The following is an 18,402-nucleotide window of genomic DNA, read 5'->3' as shown; positions in this document are numbered from 1 at the left end:
TGCGCCACCAGGGAAGCCCTACAGTTCTTTTTTTAAATAAATTTATTTTATTTATTTTTGGTTGTGTTGGGTCTTCGTTGCAGCGCATGAGCTTTCTCTAGTTGCGATGAGCGGGGACTACTCTTTCTTGAGGTGTACAGGCTTCTCATTGCGGTGGCTTCTCTTGTTGCAGAGTACAGGCTCTAGGCACGTGGGCTTCAGTAGTTGTGGCTCTAGGGCTCTAGAGCTCAGGCTCAGTAGTTATGGTGCATGGGTTTAGTTGCTCCGCGGCATGTGGGATCTTCCCAGATCAGGGATCGAACCCGTGTCCCCTGTATTGGCAGGTGGATTCTTAACCACTGCACCACCAGGGAAGTCCCCACAGTTATCTTTTTAACAAGACTATTGGGCACATCTTTGGTGTAAATGTTGGTTGATGTAGGATCTGATTTCAAGGAAGTTTTATATTTCCTTTCAATACAATTCATATGCTAAAACCTTCATATATTCTAAAGGGAAAGAGTAAAGTAATTGTAAATCTAATAAGATACTAGAAAAAAATTCAAATTATAAAAGCAAAATAGACATAATACAACAAATATATTGTCAAATATGAGTGCCAATGATATTGCTATACCTCGACATTTACAATAACTGGTACTTATTGATCATATACTAAGTACATGAGTCTAAGCACTTTACATATACTAACTTATTTAGTCTTAACAGTTGCCCACAGGAGTTGGTATATTATTATCCCCACTTACCAAAGGGGAAACCACAAATGTGGAGAAGCTTAGAGCTGGAGTCCATCCTGGGAGTAGCAGACGGGGTTGAGCCTGCAGCCACAGAGCCTGCCCACTCAGCCACCTCCACATCTACCTCCTCTAACTTGGCCTTCATGTCCCATCTGTAAAGTGGGCAAAATAACAGTAATTGCATAAATCAGATAATATAAATAAAGTGCTTATTACAAAATCCATCACATTAAAAAGTATTCAATAATGTAACATTGTTGCAACAATTTAATATCTAGAAACTTATCCCAAAGAAATAATTAAGAATGTGGGGCTTTCCTGGTGGCGCAGTGGTTGAGAGTCCACCTGCCAATGCAGGGGACACGGGTTCGTGCCCTGGTCTGGGAAGATCCCACTTGCCGTGGAGCGGCTGGGCCCATGAGCCATGGCCGCTGAGCCTGTGCGTCCGGAGGCTGTGCTCTGCAACGGGAGAGGCCACAACAGTGAGAGGCCCGCGTATCGCAAAAAAAAAAAATGTGGCCAAAGATTTAGCTATAGCCATCATTTGTAATAGCAAAAAATGTGAAACATTTTAAATGTCAAATGTTATTAGATTGATTACATTCACTATCATATACTCATATAATAAAATAATATGTAGCTATTGAAATTATGTAGAATATTTAATGGCATGAAAAGTTTATTATAAATTATTAAGTATAAAAGCAGGTTATAGTATAACCTGTATTTGTAAATCATATGTTTTTAATTTTTTGGTTTTATTTTATAAATTATATGCTCTAACATAGATGGAGAGATGATAAAAACTCAGGAAAAACGTTTACAAAAATGTGGATGCTTGTACACAGATGTTCAAGTAGCTATGATTGGCTAATCACAATAGCCAAAAGGTGGAACAGCCCAATTGTCCACCAAGATATTAATAGATAAACAAAAGGTAGTACATTTATCCAATTCATACATACTACTCAGCCATAAAAAGGAATGAAATTCTGACATGTTATAACATGGATGAACCTTGAAAACATTATGCTCAGAAAAATAAGACATAAAAGGACAAATATTGTATGATTCCATGTATATCAGGTACCAAGAATAGGTAAACTCATAGAGACCAAGTAGATTAGAGGTTATCAGAAACTGGGGGAGGGGGAAATGGGGAGTTATTGTCTTAATGTGTACAGAATTTCAATTTGTGATGATTAAAAATTTCTGGAAATGGATAGTGGTGATGTTTACACAAAATTGTGAATGTACTTTAATGCCACTCAATTGTACACTTAAAAATGGTCAAAATGGTAAATTTTATGTGATGTATATTTTACCACAATAAAAAAACAAAACAAAAACACATTTATAAGAAAAGAATATATTTCCTACCAGTTTAAAAAAATTGGGATGGGAGATTATGGGTTTTCTTTTCTTTCCTTTTCCTTTTTTTTTTATCATTTTCTCTAATTTTTCTACAATAAACACACAAAACTTTATGATAAAAAATATTTAAAAAGCAAAAACAACTCCAGGGTTCCTCAAGATGAGTAATAGGTGGATAAATATATATTGTGTTTCTGCCACGTACAGAGTATTGAACCACAACAACAAAAACCCTCACCAAAGCAGAATTAGGAAAGGAAAACTGTATTTAAATGAACCACTAATAGAAGATTAGGAAAAATTATATAGTCACCAAACTATTTATATAAAGCAATATAAAACATGTAGATCAGAAGTCACTAGGACCAGGAAAAGCAGCTTCTGGAGAGCAGCAGAGAAATAGAGATCCTGGACAGGGAGTTGTAGATTTTGTGTTGATGGGGCAGAATGCTTCTTTCTTTCATTGATACTTCAAGTACCTGCATTCTGGCTAATCTACAGCCAAATTTTAGATACTGACCCGTTTGTAATCTTCATTCTGTGAATGTGTAAGTTAAGTAAGCTCTGTGAAGCACCTCTGATTCAGTGTGGCATGACAGCTAGCCCTGTAGATTCCAATTTCATCAGATGAAATAAGCAACTGTGATGTCCCTCTAGTGACAGGCATGGGGTCTCCTTAGTTAAATGCCAGCAGACTGAGAGGTCACCATGGTAGCAGTGAGGAAGTCATGCAGAGCCCTCTGCTGCCCACTAGGCCTTCATAGGCCTTGGTTAGGCAACACTGAGTACTGCATATGCACCTACTTTGAGAATGCTGGTATTTTGTACCTGTATTATGCAGTTGAGGCTAGTGGTGAAACATCCAGGGCAGCTGAGGGCCATGGACTATAGGAGCCCAGACAGCTGGTTCTGGCACCCAAAGTGCCAGGTGTTGGCACTTTGAGACCTGCTGCTGGAGGTCAGAGCCCCAGGAGGCCTGGCACAGCAGCGCCGGACACACTATCTGGGCCAGGCATCCTTGTCCCTGCACCACTCTCCTTCCTTCCTTCCCTGTCCACCTTCACAATTCACCCTGATTAACACACCTATCCCCTCCCCGAGGGAGAAAGGAAGGAAGCCCTTCATCAGGTACACTTGATATTTGCACAACTATGATCAAGATCTTCATTACTTCATTTATTACCACAATTTAGACACACTAAGTGTCAACTCATATCCCTCCCCCATGGCTGCATATGGTTAAAGCCAGAGAAAACATTACTGACAAGATAAGTTTATCTCCCAACACCAGCTTTATAAAAGAATTCCGTTCACTTACTTTTTCTTTTTTCACTCCTGTGGTGGGTGAAGTGTAGCCTTTGAAGTGCCAGACCCAAATTACGCTGGACAAACCTCCCACACTGTGGATCAACACTGACCGCAGTGGTGGGTCTTTGCCCTGAAGCAAGTGACCAGTGACCTGAGATGGTGTGGAGCTGAGCAGAGCACTCTGGGGCTGCTGCAAAGGCAGCTGAAGTGGAGGGGCCGTCGCCCTGTCAAAGCAGAGCAGGTCACCCACCCTTCCAAGTTCCTAAGACTCGTCACCGCTTGTGAAACTTCTGAAGCTGGTCTTCCCCGAGTTGATTCAGACTCACAAATGTCAAGCCTGAGTCAGCAAGCCTTCACAAGCATTGGGTAGCTCTGATGTGTCATCAGAGAAAGCAACCGACTAGAAAAGCTCTACAGTGATCAAAACAGTTGTACAGCATCACCCATGGACTTCTGCCGTCCCCACCCGGCACTGGGAGAACCGGTCGTCTGTGCCCATCAGCTCCAGCAAAGTAGTCTGAGCCATGGCCACGTTGTTTTTATAGGTTCTTATCTTTCTCCAGGCAAACAAGACAAACAGGAAAGGGGCTTAAGAAAAATCATTCATATCTGTGGGAAAGATTAAACTTGTTTATTAATTCATGCAAACATTTTCCAACTTGGGAAGAGAGAGAGGGCAAAGCCAGTAGAAAAAGCCTTCTAAGAAATGAACTTGAATAAGAGGGGGATTTTAGGATTTACTCTTAACCAACTCCAGAGGGAAACAGAATAACAATTTACAGAAACATTCTCACCACATTTGAACAAAATACAATTTTATCTGTAATTTTCAAACTCATTTTCCACTTTAAAGGCAGTTAAAACTTGTATTCTTTTCCAGAGTTTAAAATGACGTCTGGTTTTTAAATATTTCCTTGTCCAGACAAGTTCCTACTTGCCTCGATAGGATCTGCGAGCTTACAGGAGAGCACACTCACTCTCAGTCCACTCCTTGCTCTATGAGATAAAAAAAACTGCAGGGAGAAAAAGAGAGTTAGTTTCTAAAATCACCTGGTATACAACGCTGAAAACCAACGACCACAAATAGAGAACAGCAATGAGTTTTCTTTACAGATATGAACAAATACTTCAATTAAAGCTGTAAGACAATGGAAAGAGTTCCAGTCTCAGGCAGAGTTGGGAGAAAAATTATAGATCTGGCTTCTGACAGTAATTTTGTAAAAATCCACATCAATTTTTCATGACCTTTTTCTCAGGTAGGAAAGTTGGCATTTCAAATCCAACATGTAGAAAAAAGGGCTTAAAGTGTGTTCAAACAACCAATTGTGACAGACGTGAACCCGCAGCAGTAACGTGACCTGTTAGAGCACAACAATATCATGATGCGGTTGATTAATAATGATGTCTCACTTTTTACAATTTACAAAGCACTCTCACCAACATTTTACTTAGTATAGAGTGGAAGGACACATCAGCTAGGCACTTTAATTTCCTTCATTAATTAATGAATTGAATTAAATCTTTGACATGTATTCATTTTATTTTGTATGAGTCAATTTAACCTTTTTGAAAATTATTCTTTAACATTAATATCAGATCTTACAAGGATCTGTGATACTAATATCACTATGTGTTTTAAAACATTGAAATGAATAACTCACTTTGAAATCCCTCCAAATGAACCACTTTAAGTAGCCATTATTTTTAATTGAAATATGATAAATATACAAAATGTCCTATATGGAAATCCTTTGTTTTTATCTTATTAGCAGAGCAATGTAAGTTCTTATTTTTTAAATTACATGTTCTGTTTTAACTGATTTATAACAATTGAAATTGTATTTGAGGCTCACAATCTTTATTACATTTTGTGATATAACCACTACCTGCTTGAAATCTTTGTTAAATCTGACAAATATCTTTTTAACATATTCTTTGGAAAGGTACAATATCCATTTACTTGAGAGCAATTTGTTGCTATATTTGAATCAAGTTTGGGAAACTATAAATAAGTTACCATGAATTTAAATTGATCAAACTCAGAGCAACTGGTACCTCCTGTTTGGAGGGAAACCACAAAGTTGGACAAGGATCTGAGTATATGCTGATTTGGGTGTAGACAGTATACAGTATTTAGGTGGATTCATGCAAATGGTGGAAGAGATGCAGTTTATTACTGTAATTTTCCCCCTTTGGCCTAGTAATGAAGAGGCCTCAAACTGAGGTCCTAGAAATATTGTTGAGGCCATTGGTGACTCCATGTCTGTAATCTATTCAGATATGCTTGAGGCTGCAAGGAAAGGAAGCCACAGGAAAATGGGAAAACCTGCTTACGAGGCTGAGATGGAGCAGACCCAGTGTTCTCAAAGACTCTTTCAGGGTATCCATGAGATCAGAGCTATCTTCATAATAATACGAAAATGCTCTTTGCCTTTCTTACTCTCATTCTTTCACCAGAGTGCACTGTAGTTTTCGAGACTACATGACATGAGATATCATTGTTCTAACTGCTAAAAGAATGTGTGCTCATGAATACATTTAAAATTTTTCTCAATGTTAAGTTCTAGTACAATAAATGTTGACAGATATAACTCACTTAAGAGCTCAAAAATTTTTAAGAGTGTAAAAGAGGAAATATCTGAAATAATGTAGACTGTGTAGCCCTATCTCACCTGTGACCTGGGGCAAGAAGCAACATTTCTTGGTCCTATTTTCCTCACTTGCAAAACAAGGGGAGTTTGTCCCACTGCCCATTTTACACTTTTAACACTAAGGTTCTGTGGCCTTCCAACACTGAAGTGTTGCTATTGCTGCGGGAGTCTGCTCTGATCAGAGTTGTAGGAGCACAGAATTTTAGAGGCTTAGAGAAGTTAATTAACCTCCCAGGCTTAATTAACCAGTCACACAGGCTGAGGAATGGTGGGACTGGGAGTCAAACCCAAGTCTGTCTCACCGCAGCATTTAACTTGCTATTGAATACTGCTCACTGAAGTGAGGAGCATCGCACATGGGGGCGGGGGGGGGACCCAGCTTTGACTCTAAAGCCCAGTTCCTAGCCTTGGAGTTAACATTAACGGAGTTAATATTTTCTTTGTTGGTCTTTTTATTTTGCATCATTTATAACTTCTTTATACTATATGAAAAAAGCTGATTACTTCCACTGTTTCTATGGTAGCCAAATCCTTCTGCACATCTGGGAACTGGGCATTATTAAAAATAGCAAATTCCCGGGTTTCCCTGGTGGCGCAGTGGTTAAGAATCTGCCTGCCAGTGCAGGGGACACGGGTTTGAGCCCTGGTCTGGGAGGATCCCACATGCCACGGAGCAACTAAGCCCGTGCGCCACAACTACTAAGCCCACGTGCCACAACTACTGAAGCCCGCGCACCTAGAGCCCATGCTCTGCAACAAGAGAAGCCACCGCAATGAGAAGCCCGTGTACCGCAACAAAGAGTAGCCCCCGCTCGCTGCAACCAGAGAAAGCCTGCACGCAGCAACGAAGACCCAATGCAGCCAAAAATAAATAAAAATAAAAAAGTTTATTAAAAATATAACAAATTCCCTAATTTATTACATCATACTCCAGGATTTTCTTATTGCTTGAACATATAGAATAACATAGTACTGGGACTTCCCTGGTGGCACAGTTGTTAAGAGCCCGCACTCCCAGTGCAGGGGGCCCGGGTTCAATCCCTGGTCAGGGAACTAGATCTCACATGCATGCCACAACTAAGAGTTCACAGGCCACAACTAAGGAGACTGCCTGCCACAACTAAAACCTGGCGCAACCAAATAAATATGTTTAAAAAAAGAATAATATAGTACTATAAAATGCACTAACCTTTACATAAATTTTGCTTCTTTCCAAAAGAAACTGCCACTTTAATGCTGTTTTCTGTTCATCCGTCATTGCAAGAAACTCATTTACCTGGATAAAAAAATTAAACAAATATTTCCAAAGAATATATAGATAACTCATCTTGACAATAATGTAAAACAAATTTGCTCACTGGAAATGGAATTTATCCATAGTAATTACAGGTCAATTCTCTTGACGGAGGAGATAAGGCTAGATAGAAAGGCTCTAAACTGAATGTCTGAAGCCAGCCAGGTGGCTCGGCACAGAAAGCCCCCCTTAACAAAGTGGAAACCACTGAGGCTTAATGGTAAACTTCATGAGCGGGTTCTAACAATAAAAAACATCAAACCTAACATCAAGCACACAAGCTAATCTCTGCTGCTGTGCTATGGGGCAGACTGAGGAAGAGCTCATGGCTGACCTTATACACCTGGGTAGGTGAAATACTGCCAAACCCTCCTCACAGAGGACCCTGCTCAGTGTCTCCAAGGTGTTGTTTTGCCCATTGTTATTTGACTATATAAAATGTCATGTTTATTCTCCACTGTCACCAAGGACGTCTCTTGTTATTCCTAACAGTTAATGTTAGCTAGGATTTTAATATGCAATATGTAATTATTTGTTCATTAAAACAATGTGTGTTTAAGTCAAGATTGATTTTTCCCAGACCTCTTTATTAATGAATTAATTTCTATCAAATGTTCACCAAAATAACCTATATGTTTGGGGAAGCGAATTCAATTTGGAAGTATTTCTAAACATATTTTCCTTTTTATTATTTACCGTGAAGCCCAAAGTCTCCTCAGCAACACTTCCTGTGAGACTACAGGAGTGGAGGGTACCTGTGTGATCAGTAAGATCAATTAGCATATGGAAGCTGCGAAAAACTGATTTAAATTCTGAAGAATCTTTGTTGCAAGTTGTACAAGTGCTGGATGCTTCATTTACAATGTAACCACAGCCTGCACTGAAAAGAAACAAAGACAAGATAGAATGTGAAGGCCCTAAGTGACAAATCTGATCTCTAGCAGAAGAATTATCACTTAGACTTTTAGCCTAAGTCAGCACCTGGAATATTTACAGAGCAAGTAATTACAGAGTGCTCAGTGCTGAGCAGGGTACAAAACAGACCTACGAAATAACAAGGAAAAATGCACAGCAATACAACATGCTTTCTATGCAGTCAACCTCATTTTCAGTATTCCTGCTTCAGAAACTGGGACAATCCAGTCCTCTCACAGTTCTGCCTCCTACTTTCCCCCATGCTGGGGTTCTTGCCCAGGATCACTCCCCCACTGGGGCCTTCCTCACTTGCACCCCAGCCCCACACCCTCCCTTCTCTGAACAGCTGCACAACTTACACTTCAGCACGAACTTACACCCTATCACATCCTATTCCATGTTATTGCAGGTATGTTTGTTTATCTCCTGGCTCAGAGTTTGAGGGCAGGAATCCTGTCTTGTGCCTAGAAAGCCTGGGTTCCATGAATGCTCACTTGGTCCTGTACTAAGTCCTCTGTACATCCACAGAATAACCTGAGGGTTGGGGAGGTTCACACTCTAAATGCTGCTAGTACTGCTAGTGACACATTCTCCTCTCTTTAAGGGGTAATTCCATGCTCTTCTATATTTTTGAAGCAGTCATTACTTTGCCAATTTGAATAGGCAAAGACTAATTCAAATTTCTCAAGCAGAGGGAATGATCTGAAGATACTGGTTTCTTGTAAGCCACAGATCACTTTTGAATTAAATTTTAGATACTTTTCCTCAGATATCAATATTAAAGATGTAGGAAAAATAAGGGAGACAATAACATTTTTTTTAATTTTTGAAAAATATTTTTCAAAAAATAAACACCTGCCTTACACAACAGCCTCTACATTAGTTTTTTTCAACTTTAACACCAAATCATACAATGTTTTAAAAATCCATAGGTCAATTTCTTGATTGTGGTGGTTTATCATTTCATACATGATAAAACTATATGAAATTTCACATACACACGATGCATATTAATCTGGGGAAATCTGAATAAGATCAGTGGATTTAATTAATGTCATTACTGTCTATGATGTGATGCTATAGTTTTGCAAAATGTTACCATTGGGGGAAACTGGACAAAGTGTACAGTTTATATATTATTTCTTACAGTGCCATGTGAATCTAGAACTATGTCAATAAAAATGTCAATTATAAATCCATAGGGAGGCTTTCACAATAACATTTTAGAATTTTCTTACCAAGCATTTTTTGGCTAAGATTATTAAATCTACTTGGGTTTACTTTTCTATGCAAGTAGATACTAACTTTGACCTAGGAGAGGTTGGAAATCATATTTTTCATACAGTTGAAATAATTTATTAAAATGCTATTACTTGTATTGCTATAGGATGTGGTCACCAAAATAATTTTCGAATTGTCATAAAACAATAGTTTCTTATCCCAGCTAAAAGTTTCGACATTATTATATCTTTCTATTTTAGGGTTGCTGAAACACAGTAAATTAAATTTTGCTTTAAAAGGCAATTATAATTTTGAATCTAAATAGTTTGTCAAATGCATAACCACTTATGCATAATGCATAACCACTATTCAAATGCATAACCACTATTATGTCAAATAATAGCTTAACTTTATTAGAGTTTAAAATTTATTAACAAGGGGGCTTCCCTGGTGGCACAGTGGTTAAGAGTCCACCTGCCAATGCAGGGGACACGGGTTCGTGCCCTGGTCCGGGAAGATCCCACATGCCGCGGAACGGCTGGACCCGTGAGCCATGGCCGCTGAGCCTGCGCGTCTGGAGCCTGTGCTCCGCAACTGGAGAGGCCACAACAGTGAGAGGCCCATGTACCAAAAAAAAAAAAAAAAAAAAAAATTAACACTAACTGTTTTTATTTCTTACAAGAATGAACTTTCTAAAAGTAATTTGGTTGCTTACCATCTATTTCGAACTACTTTTGTAGTTTCATCATCAATGTTCAGTGTAGAAATGTAAGCATAAAGAATTCCATAGATAGGATCAGCTTTTCCTTCATTCTTCAAAGCTTTTACCTTTAATTGTTCAACTGTATAGACATCAACTATTGTATTTACTAAAAAAAAAGAAAAGTCATGGAAGTTCTAAATATATTCTAAGAACTCCAAAGGATTATATCCAAATAGAAAAGCTACAAAGCTCAAATGAGAATACGTAGTAGCTTAAGTTATGTAATAGAAAAATTATTATATATGATATATTAAAACTGATTATATAGAAGGACATAAAAGCAAAAAAGGAAAAGAATGAGAAATTAGTCTTTATTAAAATGAATAATTTCTGATCATCAGAAGATTCCATTAAAAGAATGAAAAGGCAAGCCATAGAGTGGGAGATGCTAGCAATCTATAAGGAGATAAAGGATTCATATCCAGAATATCTAAAGGATTCTTAAAAATAAATAAGAAAAAGACAAGTCAACTCAATTTTTTAAATGGTGAAGAGACTATATTTATTTATTTATTTTTGGCTGCACCACGTGGCTTAGTTCCCCAAAAGCCACGCCGTGCAGCCGAAAAACAAAACAGAGCAAGACAAAACAAAAAAAACAAAAAGAAAGAAAGAAAGGAAACATGTTAAATATCCTCCAGGAAAGCATAACAAAGTTCTTCTTTTACAAGTTAATGTGACTTGCAGCATAACTTATTTCATGCTTAATTCAACTGTTACTCTCTCTAGAGGAATTATTAGGAAGTATTTCATCTCCTAGGATGAAGTTACAAGAACGTGCCTTCAGGAAATGATTGAAGTTTTCCCTCTGCTTTCCGCCATTCTCCTGAGTGTCTAAGCATAAGCCACAGACGGCAACAAACCACATCCCTTTTTTTTTTTTTGGTCACACCACGAGGCATGTGGGATCTTAGCTCCCCAACCAGAGATAGAACTCACGCCCCCTGCTTTGGAAGCATGGAGTCTTAACCACTGGCCTAACAGGGAAGTCCCAGCATCCCTTTTAAAGTCAAGCTTCAGTCTGGGGTCTGTGAACACATGACATTTTATGCAAAATTCTATGTGTGGGTACAGCTACTTTTCTGGGGAAAGGGTCATAGCTCTCATCAGATCGGCAAAAGGTTATATAAGCCTCCAAAAGTTTTAAACTACCTTTTAAAAAGTGGAAGTATAGGGCTTCCCTGGGTGGCGCAGTGGTTAAGAATCTGCCTGCCAATGCAGGGAACACGGGTTTGAGCCCTGGTCTGGGAAGATCCCACATGCCGCGGAGCAACTAAGACCGTGAGCCACAACTACTGAGCCTGCTCGTCTGGAGGCTGTGCTCCGGAACGGGAGAGGCCGCGACAGTAAGAGGCCCGCGCACTGCGATGAAGAGTGGCCCCCGCTCTCCGCAACTGGAGAAAGCCCTCGCACAGAAACAAAGACCCAACACAGCCAAAAATAAATAAATAAAAAGTGGAAGTGTAGCAGTTACATAATAAGAATACAATATCTTTTACTAAGTAACTTTACAGGCCCAAATTCTGGCCTTTTAAAAATTCAAATAATATTTAAAGGTCACTTACAACTTGTGGATTCTTTCAAATAACTGTCAATTTCATCATCCAGAAGATTCGCTTCTTTATTTTCTCTTATAAAATTCAATAGGATGTTAGCTTCTGGTGTATCTTAATTGAAAATGCATAATAAGTAAACAGCAAACTGATTATTTTTTAAATCACTGTAAATGATCCAAAATTATTTTTACCAGTAAAAAGTGAAGACGTATAAGAATACAATCAAACACAATATTACAAAGCCATTGACAATGTGATGGGGTGCTCCATTAACACAGAGAGATGTACACCAGATATCATGAGTTTAAAGAGCAGCTTACAAAACATTGTCATACAATTCCCTTTCATTTTAAAAAAGATACATAAGCAAAATTATCTGGAAGAATATCTATCAAAGAAATGATTATCTCTTATGAGATGGTGAATTTACAGCTGATCTTCCTTTTTATGCTTTTATGTATTTTTTGAATTTTATATGTATTTCTTTTCTAGTCAGAAAAAAAAATTTTTAAGGTTGTTTAAAAAGCTTGCTCCAGACTTGCCTGGTGGCACAGTGGTTAGGAATCTGCCTGCCAATGCAGGGGACACGGGTTTGATCCCTGGTCCGGGAAGATCCCACAGGCCGCGGAGCAACTAAAACCGTGTGCTACAACTACTGAGCCTGCTCTCTGGAGTCCGTGAGCCACAACTACTGAGCCCACGTGCCACAGCTACTAAAGCCCATGTGGCTAGAGCCCATGCTCCACAAGAAGAGAAGCCACCGCAATGAGAAGCCTGTGCACCGCAACAGAGAGTAGCCCCCCGCTAGCCACAACTACAGAAAGCCCAATGCAGCCAAAAATAAATAAATAAAAAGATTTTTTAAAAGATTCTTATAATTAAAAAAAAAAAAGACCTTGCTTCTCGGGACTTCCCTGGTGGTCCAGTGGTTAAGAATCTGCCTTCCAATGCAAGGGATGTGGGTTTGATCCCTGGTCAGGGAACTAAGATCCCACATGCCACGGGGCAACTAAGCCCGCACACCACAACTACTGAGCCTGAGTGCTCTAGAGCCCACGCGACACAATTAGAGAGTCTGTGTGCCACAACTAGAGAGCTTGTGTGCTCTGGAGCTGTGCGCTACAACCAGAAATAAGCCTGCGTGCTGCACCTAAAAACCCCACATGCCACAACGAAGACCCGAAGCAGCCAAATAAATAAATAAAATACTTAAAAAAAAAAAAAACTTGCTCCTCAATTTGGGACATGAGTATCCTCAGGAATAGTGAGATAATGTGCCAGAAGGCACGAATCTGATTTTGAAGAGGGGCTCTCTAACTCTGACACCCTTCAACTCCAAGCCCCAACCTCTAACACCTGCTTGTCTTCAGCCCTCCCTCACCATCTCCAACATTCTGCAAACCGTCCTGCCAATGCTTGGACCCCCTGACTCCCCTGGACAGAGTCAGGGTTTCTTCCTCCTCGTCCTGTTGTACCACAAGTCTTATCACTGTTGGTTCTTTCTCAGAACTAGACTGGAATCCCAGACAGGGGTTTTGCCTTTTCATTTCTGTACTTCAGTTATAGTGACTATCCTTCCATCCATCTGAGCATCCATCCACTCATGTACTTCCTTGTTCCAGAAAGTGTTAAAGTTACCTCAGTAGTTGTCAAATAAAAGGCATTCACTAAATATCTGTAAATTAATGAGCATCCTGGGACAGAAGCTGGTAGGAAGGGTGGGGTGTAGGCACTGCTGTCAAGAGCTCTAAGGACAACAGGGTCATCCCAGACTGTCTGTGGGGGGACAAATTCTTCCTTCCCCATCTGATGAACTCTCTCGGGGCAGGAAGCCTGGACATGCTGGCTAGGATGAAAGCTCAAACCATTTAGAGGTTCTTAACTTCTACGTGGCATGTGTAGCCCAGGAAATTAGAAATAAGACTGATTTAAATAAGCATATTGAAATTCACACACTGTTATACATATTCTCCTTTATATTTGTCTCCTTGAGAAATAAGGCATTTATTCTAATGATGTTAGCATTGCTCAAAACACTTTGACATTTCCCCTTTGAACCTGTTTTCAGAGCCAAACGCACAACATCCTTCAAATCTGTCTCATTAACTTAGTCTTGAGGTTTTGATACGATTAATACTGTCAAGCTTGATAACCTTTTCCACCAGACAAATCCAACTGGGCCCGTGAGACACAACTACTGAGCCTGTGCATCTGGAGCCTGTGCTCCGCAACAAGAGAGGCCGCGACAGTGAGAGGCCCGCGCACCGCGATGAAGAGTGGCCCCTGCTTGCCACAACCAGAGAAAACCCTCACACAGAAACGAAGACCCAACACAGCCAAAAATAAATAAATAAAAATTTTTTTTTTAAATGGGTCTGGTTTTTCACATTTCTTTTGTAAAGATATCAAAGATATAGCTCATTGTAAGTTTTTCAAAGCAGTTTTTCACTTTTAATTCAAATGAAATCCAAGCTTCATTCTTAAACACACTGCACAAATATTAGAATACATGATGTAGTCATTTCCAAAGGGATAAAAAATTTCAGATAGCTTTTTACCTGGATTAGTTGTAATAATGGTTTTTGAGATTACAGTTGCTGTCATGCAGTTCCGAAATTTGTCAAAACTTATTCTTACATCTGAGGCAAATATTACTGTTTGGGAAAAAAGCCATTTTAAAATTATTACACAGGGGGATAAAAAAAATGACAAATATTGAACACAATCATTGAAGTATACCTGTTTCTCGTGGCACCCAGCTCTGTGCAAGTAGAATAGATTCATTATCCCAACTGCATGTGTTAAAAAAGAAGTGATAAAAATCAAATACATTAGAAAAAAACTGGCAGTGACCACATTATTTACCAGAAAAAGGATGTCTTAATGGATGAGGTTAATAATCCCCCATACGGTCCAAGGCACAGTTAAGGATTTTGGCTTCTCCTGCCATTTTGCAGGGCTACACTGCCTATTTCACAGAAAATTTAACACCTATGAAAATCATTCCTTTCAGCACCATTCATCTCTAACAACTTCTGCTCCTTCAATTCCTTCTTTTCCTATCACCCAGGTCACTCCAGGCTAGTTAGAACTGAGTGACTACAAGTTTAAAAATTTTGAAGTCACTCTTTTCATGCCATTAAGGGAGGGCCCCCACCATGGATAAACTGCTCGGGGGACTTGATAGGTTGAAGCCCTGTTTCAAATTAAGTGCTTTCTTTGGTACCCAGGCATCTGGAGTCTAAACAATACCATGTTATACCCTGTGATGCTTCAGGATGTAGCCCTGCCCCACATCTGACACACTGGGAGCCCCATAGAACCCAGCCTGTGACAATGCTTGTTTTTCTACCATCTTTCCATGGCTTGGCTCCAGGGTACCACCCAAGGAATCACAGAAAGTCTGGCTTGTTCTTTATCAATGAGACTTAGTAAATGACGATTTGTTACAAAACAGAGTACAATAATAAACAAGTTACAGTAGAGTCCATCTATGAAATCCCATGCCATCTAAAGATCTCATTTTAAGGTAATCATAGACTGTAATGACTCAACATACAAGAGAAAGGTTTATTTTTTAAATATCATTTCTATATCAGTACTCCTCTCCTGATATGAAATCCATCATCTCCTGATGAAATTAAAATGTCTGACTTGGTGATAATAGCACAGATTTCACAGTTTGGAACAGATGTGGAAAGTTACCATATCATTGCAAAAGAAGGCTCTGTCTCATCATAGAGTTTAACTTCACACCTCTGGCCTTTTCTTTGGTCTGAAGTTGTAAAGTATTTTGGCTCTCCAACCTTAGAAATTGAAGAAAATCATTATTTTTCTTCACCTACAGCTGTAGAGGTACTTAAATATTTGTTGATGGAAATACTCAAATGTTTACCTTTTAAACAACAAATTAGAAATATCAAAATAGCTAGAATCACTAATATATATTTGATGATTTAACAGCATCTTTTATCTCTGAACCAGGTGTATTTAAGTTGTAAGTCACACACTTTGATTGAAGAGAGATACAGATATGTGTGCTTTAAGTCAAGACTGTGGGATCTTTTCACCATGTCAGAACAAATGCTCCATGACAAGTCCCTGGGTGGCATCTATGTGGACTCAGTGAGGGTAGAAAGTACATTTTCAATATCTGTGTATCCCCATGGCTTAGCACAGGGCCTGGCACGGAGTTAATGTGATTGGATGAATTCATCTCTCTGGGCCTCAGTGTCCTCGTCTTGCTAGCCCAGGTATGGATATTGATACCCCCTTTGCTGCCTTCCTAGGGACAAGCTGGTGAGAATCGAATGAGGGATACATGGGAATGTGCTTTGATATACCGTCTGATTCAGTCCACACTGTGGTGTAAGAGGATCATGGACGTGGAGGTGAACTCAGGGGCCCTTCTGTGCCCTCAGGGAGTTCTCAATGGAACAGCAGCACCTCTGATGGTCACACAGCAATGGCCCAAGCATGGACAGTCAGCTGCCCCCTATGCCACTGTCACCCATGCATCTATTGTCAGGGCTGAGCTCCTTAGGCAGGAGCTGAAGAAAGAGTCACAGCTGCCTGCATAAGAGAGCATCTAGAAAGAAAGTCAGAGGAAAGGACAGCCAGAGTATGAGAGAGGCCTACCATATCACAGCATGCAAGAAAACTGTATGAAAAGGAGTTTTAAAGTGAAGAGACCTAAGTAGAGGCGAGAAGGAAGAAAACAGGTTAAATAAAAACGTAAAGATAAGGAAATGTAAGAGGGATGGAAGCAAAATGGGAGAAAGAAGGCATGAAAATAAAAGAAATAATATAATCCTATGAAAGGTGGTACCAGACTCAAGAGGTGGAGGCAGGAAGGGGGACATGGAAAAAGCTGTTGTAGGTTTTATATTCATACTGAGTTTTAGAAAATCCTTACTACATTGTGATATAATGGCATTATATGGAATTTCAGGGAAATTGAGAGATCATATCCTGCCTTTAAGTAAGATTGAACCTAAGTTGCCCAGAAATGAATTTTTCCCATTTTTCAAGACTGTCATATCGGGTGTTTATTCCTCCATCCTGAATGATACTGAGTGTTCACTGTGTGGCAGGCACTGTGCTGGGCTGTGCTGGGCTGGGCTGGGGAACAACGCAGGCAGGCCTCTGTTGGCCTGTCATGGGGATAGTCGACACTCAGTCATTTAATATGGAAACGCAATTAGCAATTACTTACAACATTAACTATAAGTACCTAAATCTATTTCCCGTTTTTTTGTCTTCTGATTATCATCATTCTGTATATTGAGAAATTCTTCTTGCCCCTTTATTTATGTACTTTATTTTGTGAAAATTTGCTCCCTGCCAAGTGATTCTAGTCTGTCCAATGGAGTTCAAAACTTGCTGCAATAATTGGGTAAGAGGGAGATGTGGAAGCAAAGGATGGTGAGACATTCCCTGGCACCCCATGGAGTGTTGTTCTGCCCTGCTTTTCAGCACCTGATGCTATGCATTAGCTCACAGGGCCCCTACTGCAGCACCGTGGGTTTCTCGCTCTCTCCCCCAACTCAGGACAGCTCTGAGAACACGCACTGAATTGATTCCTTGATTTATTCAACTTAAGCCCCTTCAAAGAACTTCCTGGAGATCTTGAAGTCAATGAATTTACCCTTTCTATCTGTGCCTTTTGTTTAACTCAAGTATGAAAAGCTCTCATATAGTTAGCGGATCATTTATGACTGTGTACTGCATTTAACATTCAAATACAATTTTATTTTGCTACTCATTCACAGGTAAAATGCTGCTTTCCCTTTAATGAGAAGTGTTATTTTCTAAATTCAACGGAGGATGCATCAAGATACAGAGGAAATTTTACTCCAGTTGATTATTACTTTCCAAACACAAATAAAATGATAGAACTCCCCCCACCAAATTGAACTTGGCTTTGTTGGGGTTTTAACTTACCGACCTCACAGCTGCAAGGACATTAATAATTCTTCCATCAAGACTGTGTCCGTTTGCAACAATGTCACCCAATGAATAATAATCACAAGACTCTTTAACAGGTAAGTATATCAAAGAAAGTAGCTTGGCATCCACTTCATAACTGGAACAAACTTTTACCATTGAGTGATTCTCACTGAGCAATAGTTTATAATCGCTAAATTGTAAAAACACACACCAAAAGTTAATATCAAATGATTTTCTAATAGAAAAATACTTCAAAGTTCACAGTTAAACTTTGGTTGTAACTTAAACTATATTTTAAAAATTATATTAAGAAGATTTATACTTTTCACTCTTAGAAACATTGAAAAGCTTTGTAAAATATTTTTTGTCTAAAATGTATTTTCATTGAGAAAATGTTTTAAAGACCAACTGTGTCTGAGTTTTAAGCACACTAATAGTCTGATCTTGCACAATACTGAGTTTCAGTTTCTCTCTCTGTAAAAAAAAAAAAGGGTGTAAAAGCACTCTAAAACATTGTGTGTGGGGGGGGGAGGGTGATTTCCACCTCTATGACACTGACTGCCCTGCCTATGTGCTTCCCTTACCTCTGTGGTGCTCTGTAGGAACAGATACACAATATTTACACAATTGAGGT

At 39.3% G+C, this 18,402-nt stretch overlaps 1 protein-coding gene across 3 annotated transcripts in view; it reads right to left on the bottom strand.

The window, feature by feature from the left end:
• The window catches only part of MEIOB (meiosis specific with OB-fold), a 37,783-nt gene that overhangs the window by 4,567 nt on the left and 14,814 nt on the right, over positions 1-18,402 (bottom strand). The window contains exons 6-16 of one of the 3 annotated variants that reach the window (XM_089896394.1): positions 17,763-17,958; positions 15,525-15,625; positions 14,559-14,611; positions 14,378-14,473; positions 11,829-11,930; positions 10,216-10,369; positions 8,061-8,244; positions 7,260-7,346; positions 3,430-4,432; positions 747-889; positions 25-488 (exon numbers count right to left, since the gene is read on the bottom strand). In XM_089896394.1, the coding sequence (XP_089752520.1) occupies positions 4,322-4,432; positions 7,260-7,346; positions 8,061-8,244; positions 10,216-10,369; positions 11,829-11,930; positions 14,378-14,473; positions 14,559-14,611; positions 15,525-15,625; positions 17,763-17,958 (1,084 nt within the window). In that variant the 3' untranslated portion in view covers positions 25-488; positions 747-889; positions 3,430-4,321. Of the gene's footprint in view, positions 1-24; positions 489-746; positions 890-3,429; positions 4,433-7,259; positions 7,347-8,060; positions 8,245-10,215; positions 10,370-11,828; positions 11,931-14,377; positions 14,474-14,558; positions 14,612-15,524; positions 15,626-17,762; positions 17,959-18,402 lie in introns of those variants that run through there. The other 2 variants (XM_089896395.1, XM_089896396.1) reach the window with 2 other exon arrangements.

Source organism: Delphinapterus leucas, chromosome 15 (assembly GCF_059928025.1).
Source record: "Delphinapterus leucas isolate spDelLeu-1000000601 "Yukka" chromosome 15, BTC_Dleu_Yukka2, whole genome shotgun sequence".
Taxonomy (NCBI): Eukaryota; Metazoa; Chordata; class Mammalia; order Artiodactyla; family Monodontidae; genus Delphinapterus; species Delphinapterus leucas.
The sequence above is the reverse complement of the archived record's forward strand: the minus strand, read 5'-3'. Positions and strand labels throughout refer to the sequence as shown.